Genomic DNA, 12010 nt, shown 5'->3' on the forward strand with positions numbered 1-12010 from the left:
TCCTGAGTAGCTTCCTCTCATCTTTGCTGTTCCCTTTTCATTGTTTCAAATTGGCAGGTCCAGCCTCACAGATAATCATAAGTACAATCATTTCCTGCCCCTCCCCCACCTGTGGATGGTGGTATCATGCCTGGCCTCCCACCATTGGGGCTCTCTGCCTCTCTGTATCTGTAGGAGGGACAGGCATAACCAGAGCCAAGGCAGATCACCTCCAGGGAGGGGTCACAACCGCCCCCCTCCCCCGACCTTGTCGGTGCGTCTGTGTGTTTGCATTTGCCAGCCTTCTGGGGAGCAGTTTCAGTGACACAGCACGAGTTTGGCTCTGGAAGGCAGTGGGAAGTCGTGTGGCAGATGCAGTCCTCTGCAGTGACCTTGTCGCTGAAGGCTCTGAGCTGGGGACACACCAAGGCTACTTCCCAGAGCATCCCGATAGTCGGTGGAACAGCATGATCGGTGTCTGGCCAGAAACGCTTCATCAGATGTTTCAGGTTTGCTGCGTGACAGTTTTTAACCAAGCACCACCTCCTATCTCAGCACTTTGCCATTCATTTTAAGTAGGGGGGGACTGGCCATCTGGAATGCTGGGCATTTTCCTGGTGGGTATGTGGACCAGCAGAATTTATCATGACAACATTCCCTCATAGGAAAAATTCAGCAAGGGGACTACGAAGTCCAGGACCAATGTTTAATCCCAGTCCAGCCATGATTCTAACTGAAAGAAATGTTTCCAATAGTGATCGTTAGCTGCATAAAGTTCGGTCATCTCAATGAGTATAGCCTTAACTGAGCAGCTGAAATGTCTGGCCATTAGCTAGCTGTTTATAGACACACGCCGTTGAGTGAAAACAGCCTAAATCTTTGGTGTGTCGGCGGAGATCGGCGTCCTGTCCTGCCTTACCGCGCGTTATCGCTCTGGAAAGACTGCATGCTCGCGCCTCGCACCCGGTGCGCGCACCCGAGGCCCCGCGGGTCCGATCAGGCGAATGAGTAAAATGAACAGCTAACTACAGAAGCTGTCTGTCGGATATTAAATGTTTTTCTGCTATAATTATCTATAATACAATATATTATTATTATTTTATTATATAGAGCTGAAAAAAGCAGCGCTGTTTTTCACAGTGATGTCGTTCTGTAACTATTTGTGCTGTACGTTTCATCCTTTAAAACCTGGACCGCTATTTTTATCTCTCTTCTACGTTCTTTATAATTGTACTAGCATTTGTCGAAGCCATTTTTCCTTTGATTACCAACACGTCCTCAGCAAAGAATCGTCATGGGGTCAAACAATATGACGTAAAACGAGGCAATGTGTTTCTCTCTGTTCACGCCTTTTCTCTCATACACCTCTACAAAGCTGTAAATGGTTTACAGCGTCATCTTTAAATGCGTGTTCAAAATGTTTTTAAAAACTGCGAATTTGCGATTGCGTTAATACTATACGCATTTTTAGTGTACAATTAGTTTTTAAAATATGCAGCTGTGGTGATTAACAATCGTGTAGTAATTAAACGAGTAGGCTATATATATATATATATATATATATATATATATATATATATATATATATATATATATATATATATATATATATATATATATATATATATATATATATATATATATATATATATATATATATATATATATATATATGTGTGTGTGTGTGTGTGTGTGTCCATCATTTTAAAATACAGTAGTAATATAGGCTTAGTATATTGTACTACATTATATTCAAAACCAGTTACTACACGTTAACACACTGACACATTGTTTAAACTCGTATTTAAACGCCTGATGCACTTTTAGTTGTCATCGATGTCATATGAGCGCATCCATGACAGCCAAGTAGTATTTTGTCATCCGTTTCTCGTCCTCCAGCTGGCGATGAAGTCGCAGTAAGGCTCCTTGTTCAAATCGGTGTCAGCATATATAAACAGCGCGTGTATATACTGTAGCTGGCCGCCTTGCGCTCGGTCCCGGCTGCTCTGCGCGGAGTGGAGCGGAGGGGAGGCGCCTCCGTTTGCTGGCGCACATACTCCACGGCGCAGCTCCCAGTCCGTCACACAGCAGCCGGCAGCGGAGACGCGTCTGCAGCCTCCCGCATCCGCAGTACACAGCCTCGGTCAGCCTGCTGTGCCGGGGACGGAAAAAAAAGTCAAGTCGGAAGGTAAGTTGACGTGCCTTTTATCACTTTATTTCGTGTTTTAATTAAAACCTTAACCCAGTGCAGGTGGGGGACCTTAGTTTCCAAGTGCGCATTTGCTGGGAGTCGGGATGACTGCGTGTAAGGTGTAATTGTAATTAATCCGGACCGGGCTGCGTGTTAATGCGGGGTTTGAGCCTCTTATTCGTTAGTTGCCGTTTGTATATGAGACGCCGGACGCATCGCTGCCCGCTTTGGAAGCCGCGTTATGCCGCACGGCTGTTAATTACCCGCTGTGGCTTCAGCGGTCGCTATGCACTTCTTTGTTAGTTTACCGATCTGCCTGTACCGACCGCTATGAGCGATTATAGCGCTGCTCCTTATCAGCGCCATAAATAGAAACAATCGCTGTGGACTGTTGGAGTGGCCGTATGTGTTTAATGTACGCCGTTTTGTGTGTGTATCCTATTTAAGTGTGTACAATAAAAATGAGCCACGGCTCGCTAGTGGTCTGGCTGCAGCATTCAACATGTGTTTACTACGTCCGTCTGTATCGCAGTCCTTTTACTAGGTGATTTAAGTTATGCTGAGCGATCAGAAGTTTAGAAGACATTAAAATATACGGGATGTGTGAAACGCTTAGGCATGGTGGGGGTCTGTAATTCTTAGGCGTCTATGAAATAAATACATTTTAATTGCAGATGAAACGGAGACTGCCGTGGATTATCGGGTAGCATTGATATTTCATGATTTTATTGTGTTTAAAATTCTGAAGTGTCTTTGGCTTGAAATATTAACTTTATTCGTTTTTAAGGTGGATTTCGAGGGGGTGGCTTCTATTAAAACCCATCTCCCTCTCACTTGTTGAAAGGAGCGTCGCATGCTTCTCCTCCCACGCGCTGGCAAACAAGCTGCTGTTTCTCTCGCCGGTTCGCGGATCCTGTAAATGTGGCCCGTGTGCGATACTGCCTTCCCGGCTTCGCCTCCCGAGGGCGGTGCCAGTCCTCCGTCATGCGACGAGGGTGCGAGTCCCTGGGGGGTGATGGTGACGGTGCTGGGGGGCGTGGCTGAAAACGTCGTCCGAAGGACCGTCCTCTCTCTCCGCTCCGTCTTATCGGAAGACTGTAATTGTCTCATTAAACTCCCCGAGGTTTCAAATTAACAGCTTGCTTCTGAGGAAATGAGTCGGCGGTCTTCGGGGAGTGAGTGGCGTTTTGGGGTGATGTGGATGAGTGCATCAGAGTATGCTAAAGAAAATCAATTTCCACATGCAGGAAAAACACACCAGAACTCTAGAAAAGATAATGCTATAGGTTTCTGATGGGCATGGTTTGGAGGTATATTTTTTTATGAGAAACAGTGTTGGTATTTGTCCAATTCTCAGTGCCAGGCAGGCTGACGAATCTGCAGAGTCTGGACTGGCACCTGCCTGTGCCCCCTCCCCAAGGAATGTGTTCCTGTTTGATCAGCTGCTGCTGCAGTATTGTTAAGGTGTTGATGAGTGTAGTAAATGCAATCGACTTCCTTCCCGGACAGAAGTGGCTGGGGGTGCAGTTGGGTTTGGGACCTGAACCATAAGTACAGAGTACTGTAGATGTAACTGTTGGATCAAATGAAGAGCACCCCCCCCCCTCCCCCCCCATTCCTTTGTCTGTCCTGGTGCCCTGTACCTGCTGGCTGCTCCCATGCCCACTGGCTGTCCCTATACCCATTCTTCCTGGCATGATCCTGACAGGGAATGTGGTGCGTTTGACTGGGAATCTCCGCTGTACCTTCAGGTCTGGGGACCCAGCCTGATGACGTCTGGCTGTGAGCCAGCACAGAGCACGTGACTCACTGCTAAGCCCCAGTTCCACCAGAATGTTTTTATGTCATCATATGGCAGATTGTGCTTCTAGAACATGACCTGCAGCTCGGAGATTGTGTTTCAAAATCCCGGATCCCAAGGAGACGGAACAGAGAGCATGGCTGCGGGGGCTCCGGTTGCCTGTCCCAGCTGTATGACGTCACTGTCTATGCTTACAGTACAGAAGCGAGTCCTCATTGGGACATTGTCTTCATGGCAGAATGGTGGCTGGGTGTAGGTTCAAAGCTCTTCCCCAGTCTGGGCCCTTCACCTGAAGGAGGAACGAGTCCCAGGTTTACCTTGAGAGAGACAGCTTTGTATTAATGTGAGACTGATGCTTCTCAGGGTGCTCATGTGTGCTTGTTGAGGATTCTGCAGATTTAACCAGCGGTTATTTGTATACCAGTATGTCAGCAGTGGAGCGCCTGTGAGCGTGCCTGTGGTAGCACTGGCGGCAGAGTACCTTGTGAGCGTGCCGATGGTGGCGGAAGAGCATCTGTGAGCGTGCCTGTGCCTGTGAGAGTGCCTGCTGCAGTGATGGACTGTCTGTGAGCGTGCCTGTGGTAGCACTGGCGGCAGAGTACCTTGTGAGTGTGCCGATGGTGGCGGAAGAGCATCTGTGAGCGTGCCTGTAGTGGCAGCCGACTGCCTGTGAGAGTGCCTGCTGCAGTGATGGACTGTCTGTGAGCGTGCTTGTGAGAGTGCTGATGCCGGAGTGCTTGTGAGTGTGCCAGTGGTGGCAGCGCGTGCCTGTGAGAGCACCAGTGGCAGAGTGCTTGTGAGTGTGCCAGTGGTGGCAGCGCTTGCCTGTGAGCGTGCCTGTGAGAGCACCAGTGGCAGAGTGCCTGTGAGTGTGCCAGTGGTGGCAGCGCGTGCCTGTGAGAGCACCAGTGGCAGAGTGCCTGTGAGTGTGCCAGTGGTGGCAGCGCGTGCCTGTGAGAGCACCAGTGGCAGAGTGCCTGTGAGTGTGCCAGTGGTGGCAGCGCGTGCCTGTGAGAGCACCAGTGGCAGAGTGCCTGTGAGTGTGCCAGTGGTGGCAGCGCGTGCCTGTGAGAGCACCAGTGGCAGAGTGCCTGTGAGTGTGCCAGTGGTGGCAGCTGTTGCCTGTGAGAGCGCCGGTGGCAGCATGCTTCAGTGTAGAGGCTTCTCCTTGAAACTCGCGACCACACTGGAGGGGAGCTGGGAGGCACTAAGGCACCCTGCACTCCGCGACTCGGGCTGGTATTTTTAGCTGCATGGGCATTGCAGAGCCTCAGCCGCCATGAGATACGTTAACACTTCACTCAGACAGAGAGGTGGTGGGGGGGTGGGGGGTGGGGGGGGGGAGCAGGTGTGTGGTTCACTGGGATATTCGCTGCCCTGCCTCCATCCTATCATTTTCTCTGGCCAGTAGGTCATCACACCAAGGGCAGTAAGATTACTTCCCAGGACAATTGAACCTCTGCCAGTGATAGGAGCATGAAATGCAGTTTGAGAAATGGTGGGTGGAGCTACTATGAGCTGTCAATCACTCTCTGGCTTCACCCAATCACAGCCAGCAAAGCCAGTAAATAGATAGGCTCATTTCTCCTGTCACTTTGATCACTTTGTAGTGTGTGTGTGTGTGTACTGGTTTTGCTATAATTGTGAGGACCAAAGGACACGATAGTGATTAGGGTTATGCCCATAGATATGAATGGACGGACCTCACAATATAGGAATACCAACATGTATGTGCGTGTATTTAAATGCAGGGGTATCTTACAGCTACAGTCTGCCAGCAGGTGTCGGCTCGGGACAGACATCGCTGTCGGGGGCAGGAAGCATGACAGGCCTTTGCTGACAGCTGCCACATCTCCTGCCTTGATGTGTTTGCATCACCTCTCTGACAGGCGCATGGCGTGTAATGCAGGCTTTGCCGTCTGGTTTCGGGGGGAACTCCTGTTCCTTGAGGGTAGGGATGGGACCTGGTGGGCGGGGCGAGGGTGGGGTGGAGCCTGGTGGGTGGGGCACGGTGGGGCACGGCGGGAGTGGGGCATGGTGAGGTGCCCCCTGTGATCTGTGCTGCGACCAGGGCTGTGCCTGGGTCCAGCTGTTGGTAAAATATGGTAAAAAAGCTTTTTTTTTTTTTTTGGAAATTATATAGTATAAAAGCTCACCAATTAATAATCTGTGATTCACTGGTACCACCTTCAGAAAAATGCGAAAGCCCCCACAGCTTGGTTGTGTTTAAAGCCCCCGGCCCCTCCTGAATGGCGGAGGAGCTGATTCTGCTCACGCTGGCTGCTTGTGTGGGACCCCTGACACGTGCTGCTGCTCCAGGCAGGAACAGGCAATCAAATGTCCTTCACGTTATCGTGTTATGCAAAAATGTGTTAAAATGGGAAAAGGAAATGTGAGCGGTGTGCGTCTCTGCGTCAGTGTGTGTGTGTGTGTGTGTTGTGTGTGTGTGTGTGTGTGTGCGTCTCCGTGTGTCTGTGCGTCTGTGTGTGTCTGTATGTGTGTGCGTCTCCGTGTGTGTTGTGTGTGTGTGTGTGTGTCTGTGTTCCATATCAGCCCCTTGCTTCCTGAGCAGCAGTTTATGGAGAGCACATGAGGGTCTGCTTGGGCTTTAAGGAGCGGGACAGGTTCTGCTGGGTCCACATGATTCTGTGAGACCCTTTTGGATTCTGCAGCTTGTAAGGGTGAATTAAGAGGCTCTGGGGAACATGCTGGTTCTGAGTCAGGAGAGTCCTCAGGAGGGAGGTTACTGGGGCACTGAGTAGGTGTCTCCACAAAGAGGCAGGGCTGCTCCTCTGTGGCCCTCACAGGGCGTCTGCCGGGTGGGGGGGGGGTGGTGACAAGAGATTATACTTGTTTTGTTTTGCTAGTGTTTCTTGGAAGGGACAAAGACCACAGCTGTGGACCCCTTGTTTATATTTGGTGTTTTTAGCTGGGTAACAGGCCTGGGGATGCCTCTCTGGGGGGGGCAGTCCTGGACTCTGGGGAGGTGTGGCTTGGCTCAGGCACAGGGGCGTGGATTCAGGCTAATGGGGAATTCGGCGTGATGGAGTACATGTCGGGCCGGGTCAGCGCTTTTGGCTGCAGGAGAGTCACGGCCGTCCCCTCTTAACCCGGGATGACTGCTGGAAAAAATGCTTGGTTATCTGTGCTGATATTTCCCAGTAACACTGGTAGCTGGCTGGGTCCACCGTTGCTGCATTTATCGGAGTAGCATTTCTGTGCGCCGTATCCATGCTCAAACCATATCCATGCCTTTCGTTTCCTGCTGACTGGGGTTACAGAATAGTGGCCGCCCCCCAGGTACCATCTCTGGCTGGCCCCGCCTCCGCCCGCCATCTCTGGCTGGCCCCGCCTCCGCCCACCATCTCTGGCTGGCCCCGCCTCCGCCCGCCATCTCTGGCTGGCCCCGCCTCCCAAGTCCCGCTGAATTCTTTTGCTTGTCATTGAGAATCTTTAGTCCAGGATTCCTGCATTATGCCTTTATTAGTGACAGTGCCAGTGGGTAAAATCTTCTCAAGTAGTTTGTCCTTTATCTTGGGGAAAAGAATAATTATAAATCCTTGAAGGGAAATTAATTGTTTAGCCCATTAAAAGGGCAAATGATGTTTGTCCTGTTGTTTTTGATTATCTTAGGTTTTTTTTTCAGAAACAGACACGTGTTCTCTGCTCTCCATTCTGTTCCAGGTAGCTCTGCTGGTCTCGTCTCTCCGACATGGTGGCTCTGTGCTGAGGGGGGGGGCACAGCTACTCACTCTCTCTCCGTTTGCCATCTTCTCCACTGTTCTCCGCTTGGCCTCTCCTCACCCCCCCCCCCCCAAATGGGCTCCCGTAGTCAGAGCTTCTTCCACCACCACCACAGCCACCATCACCATCATGCCCGCGGCTCCATGGTGCCAGCGGCCGTGCCTCGGCTGGTGCCCGAGACGGGCGGCACCCTGCTGGGGGGCATGGCCCAGATCACGCCCTCCCTCTTCCTGAGCCGCGGCAATGTGGCGTCTAACCGCAGCCTGCTGCTGTCCAAGGGCATCACCTGCGTGGTCAATGCCACCATTGAGCTGCCCAACTTTAATTGGCCGCACGTGGAGTACGTCAAGGTGCCGCTGGCCGACATGCCGCACTCTCCCATCTCGCTTTACTTCGACAGCGTCGCCGACAAGATCCACAGCGTGGGCCGCAAGCGGGGCGCCGTGCTGGTGCACTGTGCCGCCGGCGTCAGCCGCTCGGCCTCGCTCTGCCTGGCATACCTCATGAAGTACCACCGCGTGTCCCTGGCCGAGGCCCACGCCTGGGTCAAGGCCCGCCGGCCCGTCATCCGGCCTAACGGCGGCTTCTGGCGCCAGCTCATCGAGTACGAGCGCAAGCTTTTCGGCAGGAACTCAGTCAAGATGGTGCAGACGCCCTACGGGGTCGTGCCGGACGTCTACGAACGGGACCACAGGAGTCTGGCCCCCTACTGGGGCATGTAGGGAATGACGGCCTAACTCGCTGCTTGGTGGGTGGTCTTCCGAACTGTCTCCGCCCTCCTCTGTCTCAAACTCCACCCCTTCTGTGTTGCCCACCTCTCCAATAGAACATGTGCACCTTTCAGAAAGGCATCCAGCAGCGTTGAGTGTGAGGGAGGCTACTTTTGGTCCTTCTGAACAACGCCCCCCCCCCCTCCGTTTGTGCAGGCGGGTGGCAACGACCCACCTCACCTCAAACTGCCCTCAGGGGCCTCACTCAGTAAGGCCCGCCTTTCCTGACTGGGTGGTGGGACTCAACCCAGCATCATGTGATGGTTTTGTGACAGTCTTGCTATGGTGTTTTAGTGTTTGGGACAAACATACGTTAATTAAAGTTGAATGAATGAAAGTTACAACGATGAATGATTCACATGTTACATTTATATAGTGCTTTACAGAACCAATGGGGAGCCACCACCACCACCACCGAGTTGCACCCAACTGGATGATGCAACAGCAGCCATTGTGTGCCAGTACAAGAGAGAAGGGTTGGGGGGTGGCCTGGTGGTGTAGTGGTTAGCACTGTTGCCTCACACCTCTGGGACCAGGGTTCAAGTCCCTGCCATGACTGGATGCAGCTCTGCTCCAGCTAGGCCCCAGCCCCCCCCAATAAGACAGTTGAAGAAGATGGACATAACAAATGAGTAGAGGGGGAGGGCACAAAGGGTAATTTTGGCAATCTGTGAAGCATAATAATTTTGGCCTTATCAAAAGACACCCATCAAAGACCTGCCACTTCACAGCCCAACCAAACCCCTGCAGCACAGCATCCCCATCACTGCACTGGGCTCCATAGGTCTCCCATCCAAGTAGTGGCCAGGCCCAAACCTGCTTAGCTTCAGATGGATCAGCCAACCTGAACTGCAGGAGCTATGGCTGCTAACAAGCAGAACTCCTCTCTTCAACATGATATGCCTACAGTCAGACAGCAGTATGTAAAGTGCTGCATGCAGAATCCAGCAGAGAGCTGCAGGAAATCCCACTTAGAACTGTCAAACAATACGTATGGTTGAATACGGCAGACCTTAAACCAAACCGTGTACTGCTGTAAGTGCTCGTAGTCACATGGTGAAGCGTCTGCTTACTGGTCTCTCCAGTAAGGGGTGGTGCACCTGTAGCTGCTTGGGTGCAGTGTTTCACTGCTATGAAGGTAAAGGTGGGGCAGCCGTGCTGGCTGGATGGAGTGGGGGGCTGTGGCCCTGAGGGGACCCACTGTCTGAGCTGGCTGGGGGGCCCCTAATTAAGTGAGCTGTCATTAAATACTCAATATTTAAAGCACAAGTGAGTCAAGCCGTCGTGAGGAAGGAAATCTGCTCTTTTTGGCTTGTTTGTGCCTCTCAGAACTGAACAATGTGTTTGTCAAAAATCAGCTGTAACAAACTGCTTCTTCAGGCTTGTTGTTCTTGAGGCAGACATACCTCTGGGGCACGTTCCAGATGGCAATTATCCCGAGGAGCCCAGATTGTGCCGTGGTGGAGCCGAGCAGGACCCCCTAACCCTTATAGGACACCCCCCCCTAAGGTTCAAATATAAAACAAAAAATAAAAAGCAAATCTATTTTTTAGACTAAATGTTACTGTAGCGAGAGCTCAGCACATGGACAGTTCTGAGTGACATGGGCCACGGCGGACTGGTACTGCACCTGCACTCAAGGAGATCTCTGTGTTCAGAATTCATAGCAAAATAAAGACTTTACCGTTTATTTTATCACCATCAGCTGTGCGCCTCTGTTTCCAGTCTGAATCCCCCGATGTACAGGCGGCCTGTCATGCTGGTCAGGAGGAAGCCCGCGTTGGGTACCCTGTACCCATCTATACACTCTTTTATTAAAAAAGGATCATTTCAACACAAAGACCACAGCACCTTTGTCACTGTGTAACTATAGGCAGATGCAGAGAGGGAGGGAGGCCAGAGGTGGAGAGAACAAGGAGAGGCACAGGGGGGAGCATGGGGCTGGGTGTGGCATCGGCAGGCATGAGAGGAGGGGGAGAGGAGGTCAGAGCACGAAGAGACGGTTAGGGCAGGGTGTGGACAGGCAGGAGGGAGAAGAAAATGTATAATAGACTATGATGTGAAGTGTAAAGTTTTAAGTGATTGTGGTCACAGCTGTGCCACGTGCAAGCAAGGGATGGTCAGGCTGGGCGGGGGCCAATCCGTCACAAGCCAGCGGGCACTAGCGTCACCACAGATGGCGTGGGCATTTTTCACAGCACGTTCGCTAAGGAAAACAATTCAGAGCGGAGAAATTTAACTCTGTGGAACTAGAATTGTAGTTTTCAAGATCAAAGGATTTTATTTAAGCCGCAGTGAAGGGTGACTGACGACTATACTCAGTTTTATTTGTGTAGAGTATGTTGATGGCGGACTGCCTGCCTCAGGAAGATAGGAAGCTATAATAGAGTAAGACAGGGCCTGGAGATCCTCCACCAAAAACCTGTGGGATAAGGAGGCTCAGCAAGCAGGCCGTCATGCAGGAAACGTGATATCGTCACGGCAACCTCATCAGCGCCTATACTAAGCCTTCCTCTGGGTGACGGGTGCCAGGCAGGAACAGTAATGGTGACGCGTTAAACGAGACAAAATAAGAATATCAGACAGACAGACGCGGCTTTCAAAAGCGATCAGTCGATAGTGCAGGAAACGAGAAAAGATTCGCACTGCGCGACAGCAAATGAAAGGTACAGTAACCTTGGTAACAGTCGCCAAGGGCAGTGGTGCCGCCAGTGATGAATATTAACACTGAATCGGTGCCCAGGCTCGGAGATCAACTGCCAGTGACAGAAGGGGGGAATCTGACGGAGACAAACTGCAGGGGCCCTACCAGGAGTACCAGGGAGCCGGGGGACCCACGGGCATCCCATCTGTAATACAGGCACACTTCAAATAACGAGAACCCACAACCACTGCCTGTGACGACAGACAGCACCCCAGTACAATCCCAGAATACACAGTCCTACTGAATGAAGTGTCTGCTCCACTCGGCAGGATAGAAACACAATAAGGGCTCCCAGAAGCCAAGGAGCTGGGGAAAGAAGCCATTACCTGTGGATTACGGTAAGACTTCTTTTGGAAAACCGCTTACACTCAAAAGACATAATGACAGCATTGGGATGGCGGATGGGAGGTAGGTGGGGACGTGGAGAAGGCAGCGGAGGTGCGGATAGATGGGTGGGGCCTTAGAGGAGGCCAGGAGATGACTGCTAAGCCCTAGATCCAGCAAATCAAACCTGCCATTTTCATCATCAGTAGGCCGTTTCACAAGAAAATACCCTGCTGGACAAATGGACTCCAAGAAAAGCATCCTCTGCAGCTTCGTTTGAGTAGAAGTGTTGCTAAGCAACTAAAACAAAAAAAAAACAGAACAGCCACAGCATTCTCAAGCAGCTCGTGTGAACTGGGAAGATCAGGAGCAGGGCAGCAGGCAGGTCTGAATGTCAGAGCTGGGGGGCTTGGGGGCTGGTTCCCCTGAGTAGTGCTGCCCCCAAAGCAGCAACAGTGTGAAGCAGGAGTAGGTCCCGGTGCGATCCGGCACGCTCA

At 51.5% G+C, this 12010-nt stretch overlaps 1 protein-coding gene across 1 annotated transcript; it reads left to right on the top strand.

Annotated features, from left to right (window-relative positions):
* The first annotated feature begins 1711 nt into the window (after positions 1-1711).
* Positions 1712-10186, top strand: dusp14 (dual specificity phosphatase 14). Its single transcript, XM_023818128.2, has 2 exons — positions 1712-2167; positions 7656-10186. Exon 2 carries the CDS (start codon positions 7790-7792, stop codon positions 8435-8437), a length of 648 nt encoding a protein of 215 aa, XP_023673896.2. The 5' UTR covers positions 1712-2167; positions 7656-7789; the 3' UTR covers positions 8438-10186.
* Positions 10187-12010: the final 1824 nt, after the last annotated feature.

Source organism: Paramormyrops kingsleyae, chromosome 17 (genome assembly GCF_048594095.1).
Source record: "Paramormyrops kingsleyae isolate MSU_618 chromosome 17, PKINGS_0.4, whole genome shotgun sequence".
NCBI classification, from domain to species: Eukaryota; Metazoa; Chordata; class Actinopteri; order Osteoglossiformes; family Mormyridae; genus Paramormyrops; species Paramormyrops kingsleyae.